The sequence below is a fragment of the Rhipicephalus sanguineus genome, chromosome 6 (assembly GCF_013339695.2).
Source record: "Rhipicephalus sanguineus isolate Rsan-2018 chromosome 6, BIME_Rsan_1.4, whole genome shotgun sequence".
Classification (NCBI taxonomy): domain Eukaryota; kingdom Metazoa; phylum Arthropoda; class Arachnida; order Ixodida; family Ixodidae; genus Rhipicephalus; species Rhipicephalus sanguineus.
In genome coordinates, this window is record NC_051181.1 from 36,036,532 (window position 1) to 36,048,752 (window position 12,221).

The window sequence follows — 12,221 nt, forward strand, 5'->3', positions numbered from 1 at the left end:
CGATGAAGAGAAGATTGGTATGTGAAAGGGCAGGTTATATTTTCTGTCATTGTGGCAGTAACTGCAATTTGTTGTCGTAGATTATCAATAAGTAGAGACCGGATTTTAGGCAAATGCCTCTTTTGCTCCTATCGCGCCATTTTCATATATGAGCGCGAATTAGACGTTAAGAAGGGCTTTTATAGTGTTTTTATAGTGCCTATAAATGCCTATTTTTGGCGTTCGTGCCTAAATTCGAAATGGCGCTTATATGAACGCTATTTAGCCTCAAGTTTTGCTCGCGGGTGCTCTTTGAGACCGTTATTCATATTAACGCGTAGCATTGCCTGTTGGGAACTATGTGGTTCAACCTAGTCCTCTAATTCAACCGACTCCCGGAAACAACCGCCAGCAGCAGTGAAGTGGGACACGCCGGGGAGCTTTCGCCGCCGCGCTGACATGGCGCTAGCGGCTGGCGAATGCGAAACCGCGGAGAGCCAGCCGTCAGCGGAAAGGAGAGCGAAGAGCAAAAAATGGAAAGAAAAATGTGATGTGCACGCAGCTTTTGTTTTGTTTGTAATTTACTTTTTAAGCTGTTCAGTGCAGTAGCGAGGCCAGAAATTTTTTCCGGGGGGGCGGAAGTTCAACCACACTTTATGTATGTTCGTGCATGCGCGAAACTGAAAAGTTTCGGGGGCGGGGGGGGGGGGGGTTGAATCCACCCCTCACCTGTTTATGCAGCTTTCATTTATTGTACCAGAAGGCTCTTTTCTTCGTCAATTCAAGGATTTCTCGCGTCATCCAGTGACTCGGCAGGGTCATTACGTATTCAACATCAACCAACCCGCTCGAGACAATTAAGTTGCGTACATATTTACGCCTGTTTGCAGCGAACTCTACGATGAAACAGTCTTCACAATTTTTATATAGTGCTTTTTGGAAACTGTGTATACACCTCGTTACACTAAAGTACAAGTCGCACTAAAGTACAAGCAGTGAGTGGCTGGGTTTTTTAGTGAGCGGGTGAGGTCTGTCCGAGCACACATTTACGTATAGAGTGAACGTACCTTTCCATATTGTGAGGAACCTTGACGCATTGCGGGGTCATTGTTTCGACAGCAGGTATCTCGCAATAAACCACCTGAAAGAACCAAAAGGAGGAAGGCTCTTGTAATAAAAGCCAACATAACAAGAAATGGCCGGCTACAAGCAGGATGGGGTATACCTACAGTGCTTTTCGTGATGCCAGCCAATCCTCTTCTTTCGGGAAGCATTTCTGCGGAAGAAAACACGTGAACTAAACATCTGTTGTCTCAAACTTCATATTGCATGATAAAGGAAAATGAAGTGAGTTATAACCATGCGTGCAGGCTCCACGTTCACATTAAATGTGCACATATGCAACTGTCGTTTTCTACACATTTTCTCTATGTGACTTTGTGAAGACAAAGTATTTGCAATGATAGCAAATGTTTATCGATTCATATAAAATTTACCTGAGCCCGTAGATTAGAAAAAAAAACAGCATATCATATGCACGGCGGGTTTAGCGTTGCAACATCTAATTCGGTGTGCATTATCTTTTTCTTCGGCTCCTTTATCGGCTCCCTTATACGCCTTGTGCACCGCCTATAGAGGCGCCACTGATAGCCACCTAGCGGGCGCCGCCGACAGTACGTGCGGGAAGCCAAGCAGACGACAGCGCTTTGCACAGCTTTGCTGTGAGGAGATGAATGAAGTTCGCGGCTACTATTTCCCCTTCGTGCGGGTGCCAGACAACTAATTCTGCACTGACAGCTGCAGGAAAGGCGCGGGCCTCTACGAAAGTGGACTTGTGCACGATGTTTGTCACGAACGAGCGCTTAACTAAGCGCACGTCGCCGATTTCGAACGACGGCATGAAAGCCTGGCGCCGACGGTTCGTGCGCGACAGAGCGCGCGCATCGAAAAAACAAATATAAAAAGGCGCCGGGAGCGCGCCCGCGCGCCTCTTACCCTCTCCGCAGAAGACGCCACCGACACAGCCAACGAACGCGAAAGATCGGGATATCCGAGAAAGCAAAGCCGAGCCAGCGGCGCCGTCTGATTCCGCAGACGAATCGGTGAGAGGATCTCGACCTTTCCCTAGCTTTCGCTGTGCTACGCACAGACGAATCATACGCACTTTACTGAACCCAGGCGCGAGCCGATACAGGCAATGCAAGCGCAGCAAGCGCGCGGGGGCTGAATCAGTCAGTGAGGAGTTAGTCGGCGTAGAAATTATGTCGTTCTAGTGATAGCATCGTTCGCTCGATCGCAGAAGACGTGTTGTTTGATGATCTAGTGATGTGAGTTAGTATCAAGAGATGACAGTGACAAGTTTTGAAGAGGGTCGCCGAGAAGACATGTGATGACCGACTGCGGAGGAGAACGAACGTCCGCGTGGAGTGAATCGTCATGCCGGTGAATATCAGAGGTGCGTCGCGCAGGCCAACGTAACAAGATCCAGCTATGAGGTGCAGCTCGTGGTGAACATCCGCTTTGTTTTGTTTACAAAGGTGACGTCTCAATCACTTCTTGTTCTTTCTGAAGTCAACCATTGCTGCATTTCTGTGTCTGTAAATAATAAATATAGAACTTAGCTTGTAATAGTGCGGTATATGTACCGCGCTAGTGGAAGCTAAGTTCATGGCTGACCAAATCGCCCGAACTACAACACTTCTGAAATATAGAACGTTTGAGCGAAGTTCTCTGCACGGTGGTCGAACCGAACCAACGCATGCTCAGGCTGATAATTTTGGTCGTCTACCAGTGTCAACATGATCGAGTGCATCCAGCGAGCACCGATATGGCAGAACGAAAGCATTAGAACAAGAAGCGACGTGTTAACCCGCACAATGACGAAGCGGCTCGTCTTTGCCAACGAACAGCGGCGATCCATTGCTTCCGTCGCTCTTGCTCAGGAGGGCTTGCGGTAAGTGAATAAAACCGTGTTCCGGGCGCGTTTTTGTAGGTGTTTGAGCAACTCCACTCCACAGCAATTGTTATTCGACATCCCTTGAAGTTTCGGCCACCACACATACGATGAACGTTGCTTATTTCACTACGGAAACGTGAACAACGCGAAAACACACGTACAACGACGTAGGAAACCACGGCGGCCGTCTGCTTGCTTTCCCGAGAGCAATGATTGAGTTCGCCACCTATGGCGCTTCCGTCGGCGCGCACTAGGCGTATTGGTTGCAGAAAAAAGCCTCTTATACCTCTCAATCGCTACACCCCTCCCTCCCCCCCCCCCCCCCATTCTTCTTTATGCTTTAAATTTCTATTGTTTTCGGGCCGCGTATCTAGGCGTGTCACATTTTGCACACACGATCGCCACCATTGGCGTCACCTGCGAGGGAGGGCTTGGAGAGTTAAAACCCCCTTCCCCAAAATTGTTGCATTAGATAGATAGATAGATAGATAGATAGATAGATAGATAGATAGATAGATAGATAGATAGATAGATAGATAGATAGATACAAACAGACAGACAGACAGACAGACAGATAGATAGATAGATAGACAGACAGACAGACAGACAGATAGATAGATAGATAGATAGATAGATAGATAGATAGATAGATAGATAGATAGATAGATAGATAGATAGATAGATAGATAGATAGATAGATAGATAGACAGGCAGACAGACACAGACAGACAGATAGATAGATAGATAGATAGATAGATAGATAGATAGATAGATAGATAGATAGATAGATAGATAGATAGATAGATAGATAGATAGATAGATAGATAGATAGATAGATAGACAGGCAGACAGACACAGACAGACAGACAGACAGATAGATAGATAGATAGATAGACAGACAGACACAGACAGACAGACAGACAGACAGACAGACAGACAGACAGACAGACAGACAGACAGACAGACAGACAGATAGATAGATAGATAGATAGATAGATAGATAGATAGATAGATAGATAGATAGATAGATAGATAGATATGAGCACACATACAAACATGCAGGAACATACACAGACACAAGCCCCCCCCCCCCTCTTTTAAATTTATTACCACGGCGGTGACCACCACCAAAAGCGATCCACGCGCAGCGCTTCGTTTGCAATATCCAAAACTGGCGAGGGGCCCTTTTTGGGAAGCACAGACGAGCGTGCACTTACAGAAAAGCCAGACTGCCACCTCGGGACGTTGGCCTTGCTCTCGCCCATGATGCACATCATTTTCGTGAGACCGGAAAGGCTGATGATCTGCGTGGAAAACGGTTGGCATGTTGGTTATATATCGATATCACTTGATTTCCAGTCTACAAATCCGGTAATAAAAGTTTCCCATTAAATTACTGTCGAGTAGTGCTGCGCATAGGACGGGAAATAACGCGATGACGCTAGTACGCAGTGCTCGGTGTGCTTTCCTTTGTCCCATCCTATGCGCAACACTACTTGTCTTAATGAACCAACAAGCCCAATCGGAAACCCTTTTAAATTATCGTCCCATCTCACTAAGTAGTATTCCCTGTAATATCATCGAACAGGTTATGTACTCACGTATCACGGATTTCTTTGATTCTAACAATTTCCTTCATCCTTCACAGCATGGTTTTCGAAAGGGCTTCTGATCATTCGTGAGGCACAAATCTATCAATGTTTCTACATGGTATTTATCTTAATCTTGGAAACAACAGACAGATTGTCATCATTATTCTAAACTTTGCTAAAGCGTTTGACAGGTTACCTCACAAAGCAGGGTGTCGGAACGGAACGAAAACCGAAAACGAAAAACGAAAAAAACGATATTTTGGACTGGAACGAAAACGTAACCGAAACTTTATCTATTATTTCGTTCCGGAGTGAAAACGAAATTTTTTCAATCGTTTTTCGGTTCACGAGAAAACTTCGCAATCCGGAGCAACTGAGCTCGTGCAATGTGAGCATATCTCAGGGTATGGTATTAGCGCGTACCTCAGGCAGTAATTCCAATGCAAAGATATGTTGAAATTGTGCGAAAAACGAAAACAGTGGCAACCAGAGATGTTTATATTAACGCAAGTGGATTTTTGCGCGCCTGTCACGCAGGCCAGCGTAGAGAGGGCATTGTCGGCGCTGAAGTTTGTTACAGCGAAAGCTGTTATGAGATCACAACGGCTGATTTTGGCGCCATAGTTGTCCACCGCCGCCGGTGTCCGTGACCGCTATCGCGTGATATAAAAAAAATAAATGAGAAACGAATTCCTAGGATCGGATGGCATTTCAACCCGCGCCCTCTGCGTGGCAGTCGGGTCTTCCACCACAGTGCCACGCTAGTGCTTCTATGCTTGCGAGGAGCGCAGGACAAGCGTGAGTGCTGACGAGCAGTGCGGCCCAGTGTTCTGTATTCGATACAAAGGCACAAGGTGCCCGAGCGGTGCACTGTTCCAACTAATACCATGGATCTAGAGTGTCTTATTCCTCATTAACCAAATCTTATTTTTCTCCATATTCACAACCGCTCCAGACGCGTGGCAAAACTGCTTAGTCTTCTTGAATACTACTTTTGTCAGCATAAAAATAGGCTACGTCGTCATTTTAGCATTAACACATTTAAGCATAAAAAATATTAAAACACCACCATTCGTTCAAACATGCTGACCATGCAAATACTATAGGTAGCGGGAGAACTGCCCCTATGGGAATTAGTAGGGTGGTTGTACTGCACGAGATATGGAACCAAGCTTCTATCCCTCGACCTTGGTAACCTGTTTTGCGTACTCTTGCAGTTATTAATGCATCTAATGACATCAGCTTTATAGGGCGTTCATTCTTAACTCAATAAAACTATCACGATGCCTTTCTTACGTGGAGGAATTACATTGATGGAATTGAACTGCCCGGCCATACCCGCAGTGCGAATGGGTAAGTTCTTTCATTCCGAGGAATTGAAAGCAATGGAATTGCGGCAAGTTCTAATAATTGAAATGGAACGGAGGCGCCCATTCCGCCACACTGCTTCCCACCCACTGCAAAGTGCTCAGCCATAATTCTTCATCATCATCAGTCACAGCGCAAAGTGCACATAATGCCTTACAGATGTGTAGCGTGTACCACGAGACTCCGAAGAATGACGAAAAATGGCATAGTGGGAACTTCTCTACTTCAGAAGAATTGGGATGATTTATGGCGTAGTGGGTACCTTGCATGTGTACTTGTGTTATTGCCCCAAGAGACTCTCCAGCGGGCTCTACAAAGTCCGCTCTTCCAGCTTTCGTTGTGACTGTGTTGCGTGTGTCACGCAGGCCTGGCGATCTCTTTATCAGAACAGCGGTCTCGCACATCAGAAAGTACACTCAATGACGTGCTGCTTCTGAGATCGTGCTCACTCCCTTGACACAAAGCATTGAGCCCACTAAAAAATTCGTATTTGTCTTTTGAGAAAATAAATACTATGACTTTGAAATTAATACTGGTTTGTGCTAGTTGGTAGAAATTCGTGGTACAGTTACTCCCGCTCCTCAGAAGAACGTATTTTACCCTTGTCCCACTTTCCTAAGAGCAGGGCAAGTAACTACATCCCAAATCCAATGTTCGTTATGATTACCTTAACTTCAAATTTTTCCATAAAAAAAAAAAACCGTTACGAACCGTTACGGAACATTTTTTTTTTTTTCGTTCCGGAACAGAAACGGAACGGAACTTTTTGCAGTGGAACGAAACTAAAACCGAAACGAAAAACATTTCGTTCCGACACCCTGTCACAAACGACTCCTAGTGAAAATTTCGAGACTTAACTTGCACCCTGGTGTTGCAAGCAGGATATAGCCGCTCACAACCTGTAATTGTAAACAACAACCTGTCATTAACATCAGGCACCCTCAAGATTCCGTTCCTGGATCTGTTTTTTTCCTCACACACACACACACACACACACACACACACACACACACACACACGCGCATATATATATATATATATATATATATATATATATATATATATATATATATATATATATATATATATATATATATATATATATGTTTGCAATACACATGCATATATATATGTTCGAATGTTAGCAAATGACTGCGTTATTTATTGCAGTATGCGGACTATACCCGATCAAAAAGCTCTACAGGACGATTTATTAAAATGGCGTGATGCCTGGTTAACGACTCTCAATGCCGAAAGAAATGTAAAATAATGTTATTTTACACCCCTCGACTTAGAACGATCGTACAGGGTGCTTCAGCTACCTTGCACCAAGCATTAAAGAGAAAGAAAAAAAAAAAACGTAGGCCATAGGTGTGTCCAATTGGTGCAGTATTGTTCTGAGCCATATGAAGCACGTCACGATATTTTTTGCATTGTCAAGTTTGGTGATTACAATTGTTGCTCACTCAGTCAGTCAGTCAGTCAGTCAGTCAGTCAGTCAGTCAGTCAAGAACTTTATGAAAAGGTTCTGAGGAATTTAAGCCGCCGGGGGATCCAGGGGGGACACCAGCCGCTACCGTAGGCGACGCCCGAGTAGGGGCGGGAACGTGGGGGCGTTCCATCGTTGCTTAAAGAAATTTTTATAAGTAGTAAAGCTAGCGAAAAATCATCAATACAAAAGTTGCAGCGCTTGTTCAAAACGTCGGATTATTTCGTGTATTCAAAACTGAGATGCCCTGATTAATTATTTTTTTCCAGCCTTTCCTTAAACTGCGCGAAATAATATACCACGTGACTGCCGCCTAATTCGCAGCGCTTTTTGTTGTAAGTCGAACGAATTTGCTAACGCTTGAACACGCTGTCGGTGACTGCGACGGAGCGACGGTACAGGCGAACCATTAAGGGAAGAAAAAAAAAAAGGGGGAAAAACCTTCGACGAAAAAACGGCCGCCACGCGCGAATGTGATAGTACGAGAGGAGGGCAGGGGGCAGCATTTGACGCAGCTCAGGCATTTTTTCTTTTGTTTTTTGGACCAATAAAGATACGCGGTGGAGCGGACGAGGATGCCGGTGTGATGCTGCCTCCGGTCTCGTATCGCATATTCGCACGTGGCAGCCACCTTTTCTTGGAAGTCTTTTCCTTAGAACGACACACACATCTTGTGACTCAACTGCGTTCGTTAGTGGCAGTCACGGACAGTACGCGGCAAAGAATATTGTGTTAAATCCTAACAGCGCTAAAGAAAAAAAAAAGGAACGTGGAGAAAGGAAAACGACAGACGAAGCCCTGTCGTCCAAGAAGCACTCTCCTAAAATAATATTCCGTAAAACCGTAGCAAGCATGCTCGTATGTCACTAAATGAGCCAATTGATTCTCGAACCATTATGTTTTAATATATTGTTTAGGTTCTACGTCCCAAAACCACCATACGATTTCGAGAGACGCGGTAGTGGAGGGCTCCGGAAATTTCGACCACCTGAGGTTCTTTAACGTGAGCCTAAATCTAAGCACACGTGAACCTAAATCTAAGCCTCCATCGAAATGCGGTCGCCGCGGCCCGGATTCGATCCCGCGACCTTCGGGTGAGCAGGCAAGCACCATAACCACTAGGCCCCCGCGGCAGTCAGCATCTTTTAATGTTTAATTTTTTTAATCAATGAAGTTATCGCGATAGGCGACACGTGTATCTGGGTGAATTTTTGCTGTGGATGGAGCGCGGTCGGAACAGATTCGAATTGTTAACAGGACAGGAAAATGCATTGTTTTTTTGCAACTTTATGGTCAAGCACGTGAGCAGGGTAGTTAAACTGGCCGCATACGAAGCGTATGCCAGACCGATACTGGAATATGCCTGCATTCCCTGTAGGAGGTCCGTTTCGTAAGGAACATATTGATGGATTGGAACGGGTTCTGTCTTTTGCAGCCTGATTCGTCCAGGTATTGATTTGAAAGCACGTGGGATAATATGAAAGCACGTGGGATAGGTGACACATAGATGGTCCCTTACCGAGGTTATGTTATTCAGTTTATAACCGATAAACGGGTGCTTTTGATCATGTATAACCAGAGCAATATCACTCCGCCCGTTTTGACCGCGAAATTCGAGCCGGGCCACCCACCCACAGGACCGCGCCTGATGACGCTTATTGAATTCGTCGCCACCAGATCTGTTTCCCCGCAAAGCTGCGGATTCATGAGATGAACATTAGTGCTCCCGCAACAACGTTGACAAGCTACTGCGGGTAAGGTAAAGAAATAAGCAGAATAAATTTATGACTGGTGTTAATTGTATTAATAACAAAGATTGTTCACGCCACGGTAAGTAACCCCACGGATTTTAAGGTGATTAATCTCATGAGCAACCTCTTTTTATGAAAACCCATGATCATAGGCGTGCGCCCGGGGGGCGGGGGGCGGGGGGGGGGGGGCAAAGTCTGCCCCATAAATTCACTTAGTGGGGGGGGGGGGGCGCTGCGATAGACCTTCGCCCCCCCCTCCTTATGAGGAACCCTGCGCACGCCTATGCCCGGGATGCTGTTGACATAAATGTATATACCGTAAGACGAGGAAGTTCGCAGGCAACGACTTCAGAACTTTTCTTCAATAACAAGAAAATAGGAGGATTCAATGTTTTTTTTTATTATTGTGGGTGGCGGAGAGTGGGTGAGGAGAGGGGCATTACTAAATAAACGATGCCTTTCTAAGGAAATATCGCTAGCCAATCGCACAAGGTGGTGCGGCGTCTGGGCCTGATGTTGCTCACAAATTTAACAAATGTCCAAAGAAAGTTTGCACCTCATCGGTGCCGTTTGGATGTGCTTAGTTCGATTTCACGGGTTGTAAGTGAATCCGCGGTACTTATTGACACCAATAACGAAGAGATGTTTTTTTAATTGAGCGTCGTGGGAGCTTCCACAAGCAAAGTCAATTAAGTTTGTTGCCCATATGCTGCCATCTTGCCTAGTCCACATATCAATCAATCTGTTGCTTCTATTCCTAGTGCGGAATCCATAACACTATTGCACCTCTTGTCACATTTAAACGTGGCGAAAAGAATCTTTTAGTCTATATTTAAATGTGGCGAAAAAGTTATTTTAGCATCTTATTCCAGCTCTTTATATTTTCAAAAGCTTTCGAAGATGTATTAGTGACGAGGATAGCCATCTTTTCTTACAAACAGCGTTTTATAATGAATTCTCATATTAGATTTCGTAAAGGGGAATCAGTTGAGGCTGCCTTACTAAAACCAAAATGAAACTGTATAAGTAATATTGAAATAAAAGTGCTTGCACATGCACATTTATAAGTTGGAGAAGTATGGTGTAGGCTACACGGCTAATGTCTTTTTCGCTCATGCGTGGCGAACGTAACTGAGTAGTTGCTGTCAAGGGCAATTAAGCGGCAATCAACTTAACGCGGCGATCCCGACGCAGCCTTCGCGACTTTTTTAGCGTTGTGTTACAGTGACGCTTTTAGCCTCTAGTTGGTCGGGATTTTTCCTGGCGTTCAACTCGCATAAAAAGCATAATCATCAGGAAACACTGGCGCCTTCGAAATAAAGAACAACAGCGGTACGGGCCGCACAGACAGAGCTCGAACGGCAGGTGGCGAAGTGAACGTACGGCCGGGTCAACAGCATTGCACCCATAATAGCGATCATAAATATTAATGATCTCCCGCTTATGCCGGCTGGGGCTATTCGGGTAGGCGTCACACGTGATGGAATGTTAACATTTACGGTCTACATCAACCCAGGAACAGCAAAAATAGACATTTAAAATTTTACAAGAACACGATCTTCATGGGTCAAGCAAAAGAAAGAGACGCTTTCTTATAGTTAACGATTTTAATGAAAACACCAGCAGAAAATCGAGGATTAAAGTTATGTAACGACCCACAGCACAACACAGGTCGTAAATGAAAGTACTAAACCAGACCTTGCGCTGTTGTCAAATATTGGTTGTGCTGGTGGTGTTTGGTGAACGGCTTCACATCTGCTTTCACAGGGTGGAAGGGAGGCGGAATTTCTTTCATGAATATTTCCAGTGATCCACCGTGCGCTGTTTATGGCGATGATACAAGCATATTGTCGAGCGAATGCAGCACCGCCGAGCTAGGAGACAGTATAGGCGCTATCCTAGAATCATAAACAGAGTGGTCTAAAAGCAAACAAAATGTACATCAACATTTAAAAAAAAAAAGCAGAGATGTTTTTCTGTGAATCGTATAATTAACCCTATAAATCACTTTGTGTTTTCCAATAATCTGGTAGATGTAAAAGCTAACGGAAAGCCTCAATACCATGGAGAGATCATGTAGCGCACGAAAGAATGCGCCTCTAGTAGTAGGTTTTCTTTCTAGATGCCGATTTGATTTTCTCACTCGGCTAAAGCTAACAATCTATCACGCCGTCTCTCAATCTCACATCTTACTGTCATTTAGCCTGTCACGGGACATCAAAAAGTAACCTTTACAAACATCTGCCAACTTGCTTATTTAATATTATTCGCATTACATTCAAATATCGGTTACTTCACCACGTGAGGCTTTTGCCACGAGATATGACGGGCTTTCTGAAATCCCCTGCTTTTTAAATATTTCTAATGTTAAAGGGACACTAAAGTGAAACAATGAATCGCTTTAGACTGATAAATTGTACTCCAAGAACTCTAATGTCGTTAATTTCACCATCATATGTTTATCAATAGAAGAGAAAATCAAGGTCAAAGCTTTATTTTTAGATTCCGCGCCGAAAATCGCCGCACGTGACGTCGCGGATTTCAGTGTATTTTTCGTATTTTTCCGACATTGGCTCAACGAAATTCCCTGAAACTTGGTATGTTAAGCCTATTGCCCCCCTCAGAGGACAATGCACTTCATTTTTACCGATTAGGAACTACGTAGGGCCTAGTAAACGACGTCAAAAGCCGTCACGGCATTTTGTGCAGGAAATACAAGGTGGCGCCGCCACCCGCATTTTCTTTTTGCGCGCTTTCCCGCTTACCGGCCGTGTTTTTGCGGCGCGGCAAGCGTGGTGATTTTGGAATCGTGAAAGAGTAATTTACTAACACGAGAAAAGACGTAAATATACGGCACCGCAAACAATGGTAGATGCCGCACATTTACGGCATCGTCTGTATTAGAATGGCTTGCAGCAGGGCAGGTTGGTGATCTTTCATGTCGAGTGGTTGCAGCTAACATAAGACGTACGGAAAGAAAGAAGCCCGAGGACACTGCGCATGTCGTCTCTACGTTCGAAAAAACGCGCCAGTTTTTCAAATATATATATATATATATATATATATATATATATATATTTTTTGCC

At 44.6% G+C, this 12,221-nt stretch overlaps 1 protein-coding gene across 2 annotated transcripts in view; it reads right to left on the minus strand.

Annotated features, from left to right (window-relative positions):
* LOC119395694 (uncharacterized) overlaps positions 1 to 12,221 on the minus strand; it is a 74,440-nt gene that overhangs the window by 1,432 nt on the left and 60,787 nt on the right. For both annotated transcript variants that reach the window (XM_037662700.2, XM_049416749.1), the window contains exons 3-5: positions 4,153 to 4,239; positions 1,209 to 1,255; positions 1,047 to 1,120 (exon numbers count right to left, since the gene is read on the minus strand). In XM_037662700.2, coding sequence (XP_037518628.1) covers positions 1,084 to 1,120; positions 1,209 to 1,255; positions 4,153 to 4,239 — 171 coding nt within the window. In that variant the 3' untranslated portion in view covers positions 1,047 to 1,083. The remainder of the gene's footprint in view (positions 1 to 1,046; positions 1,121 to 1,208; positions 1,256 to 4,152; positions 4,240 to 12,221) is intronic.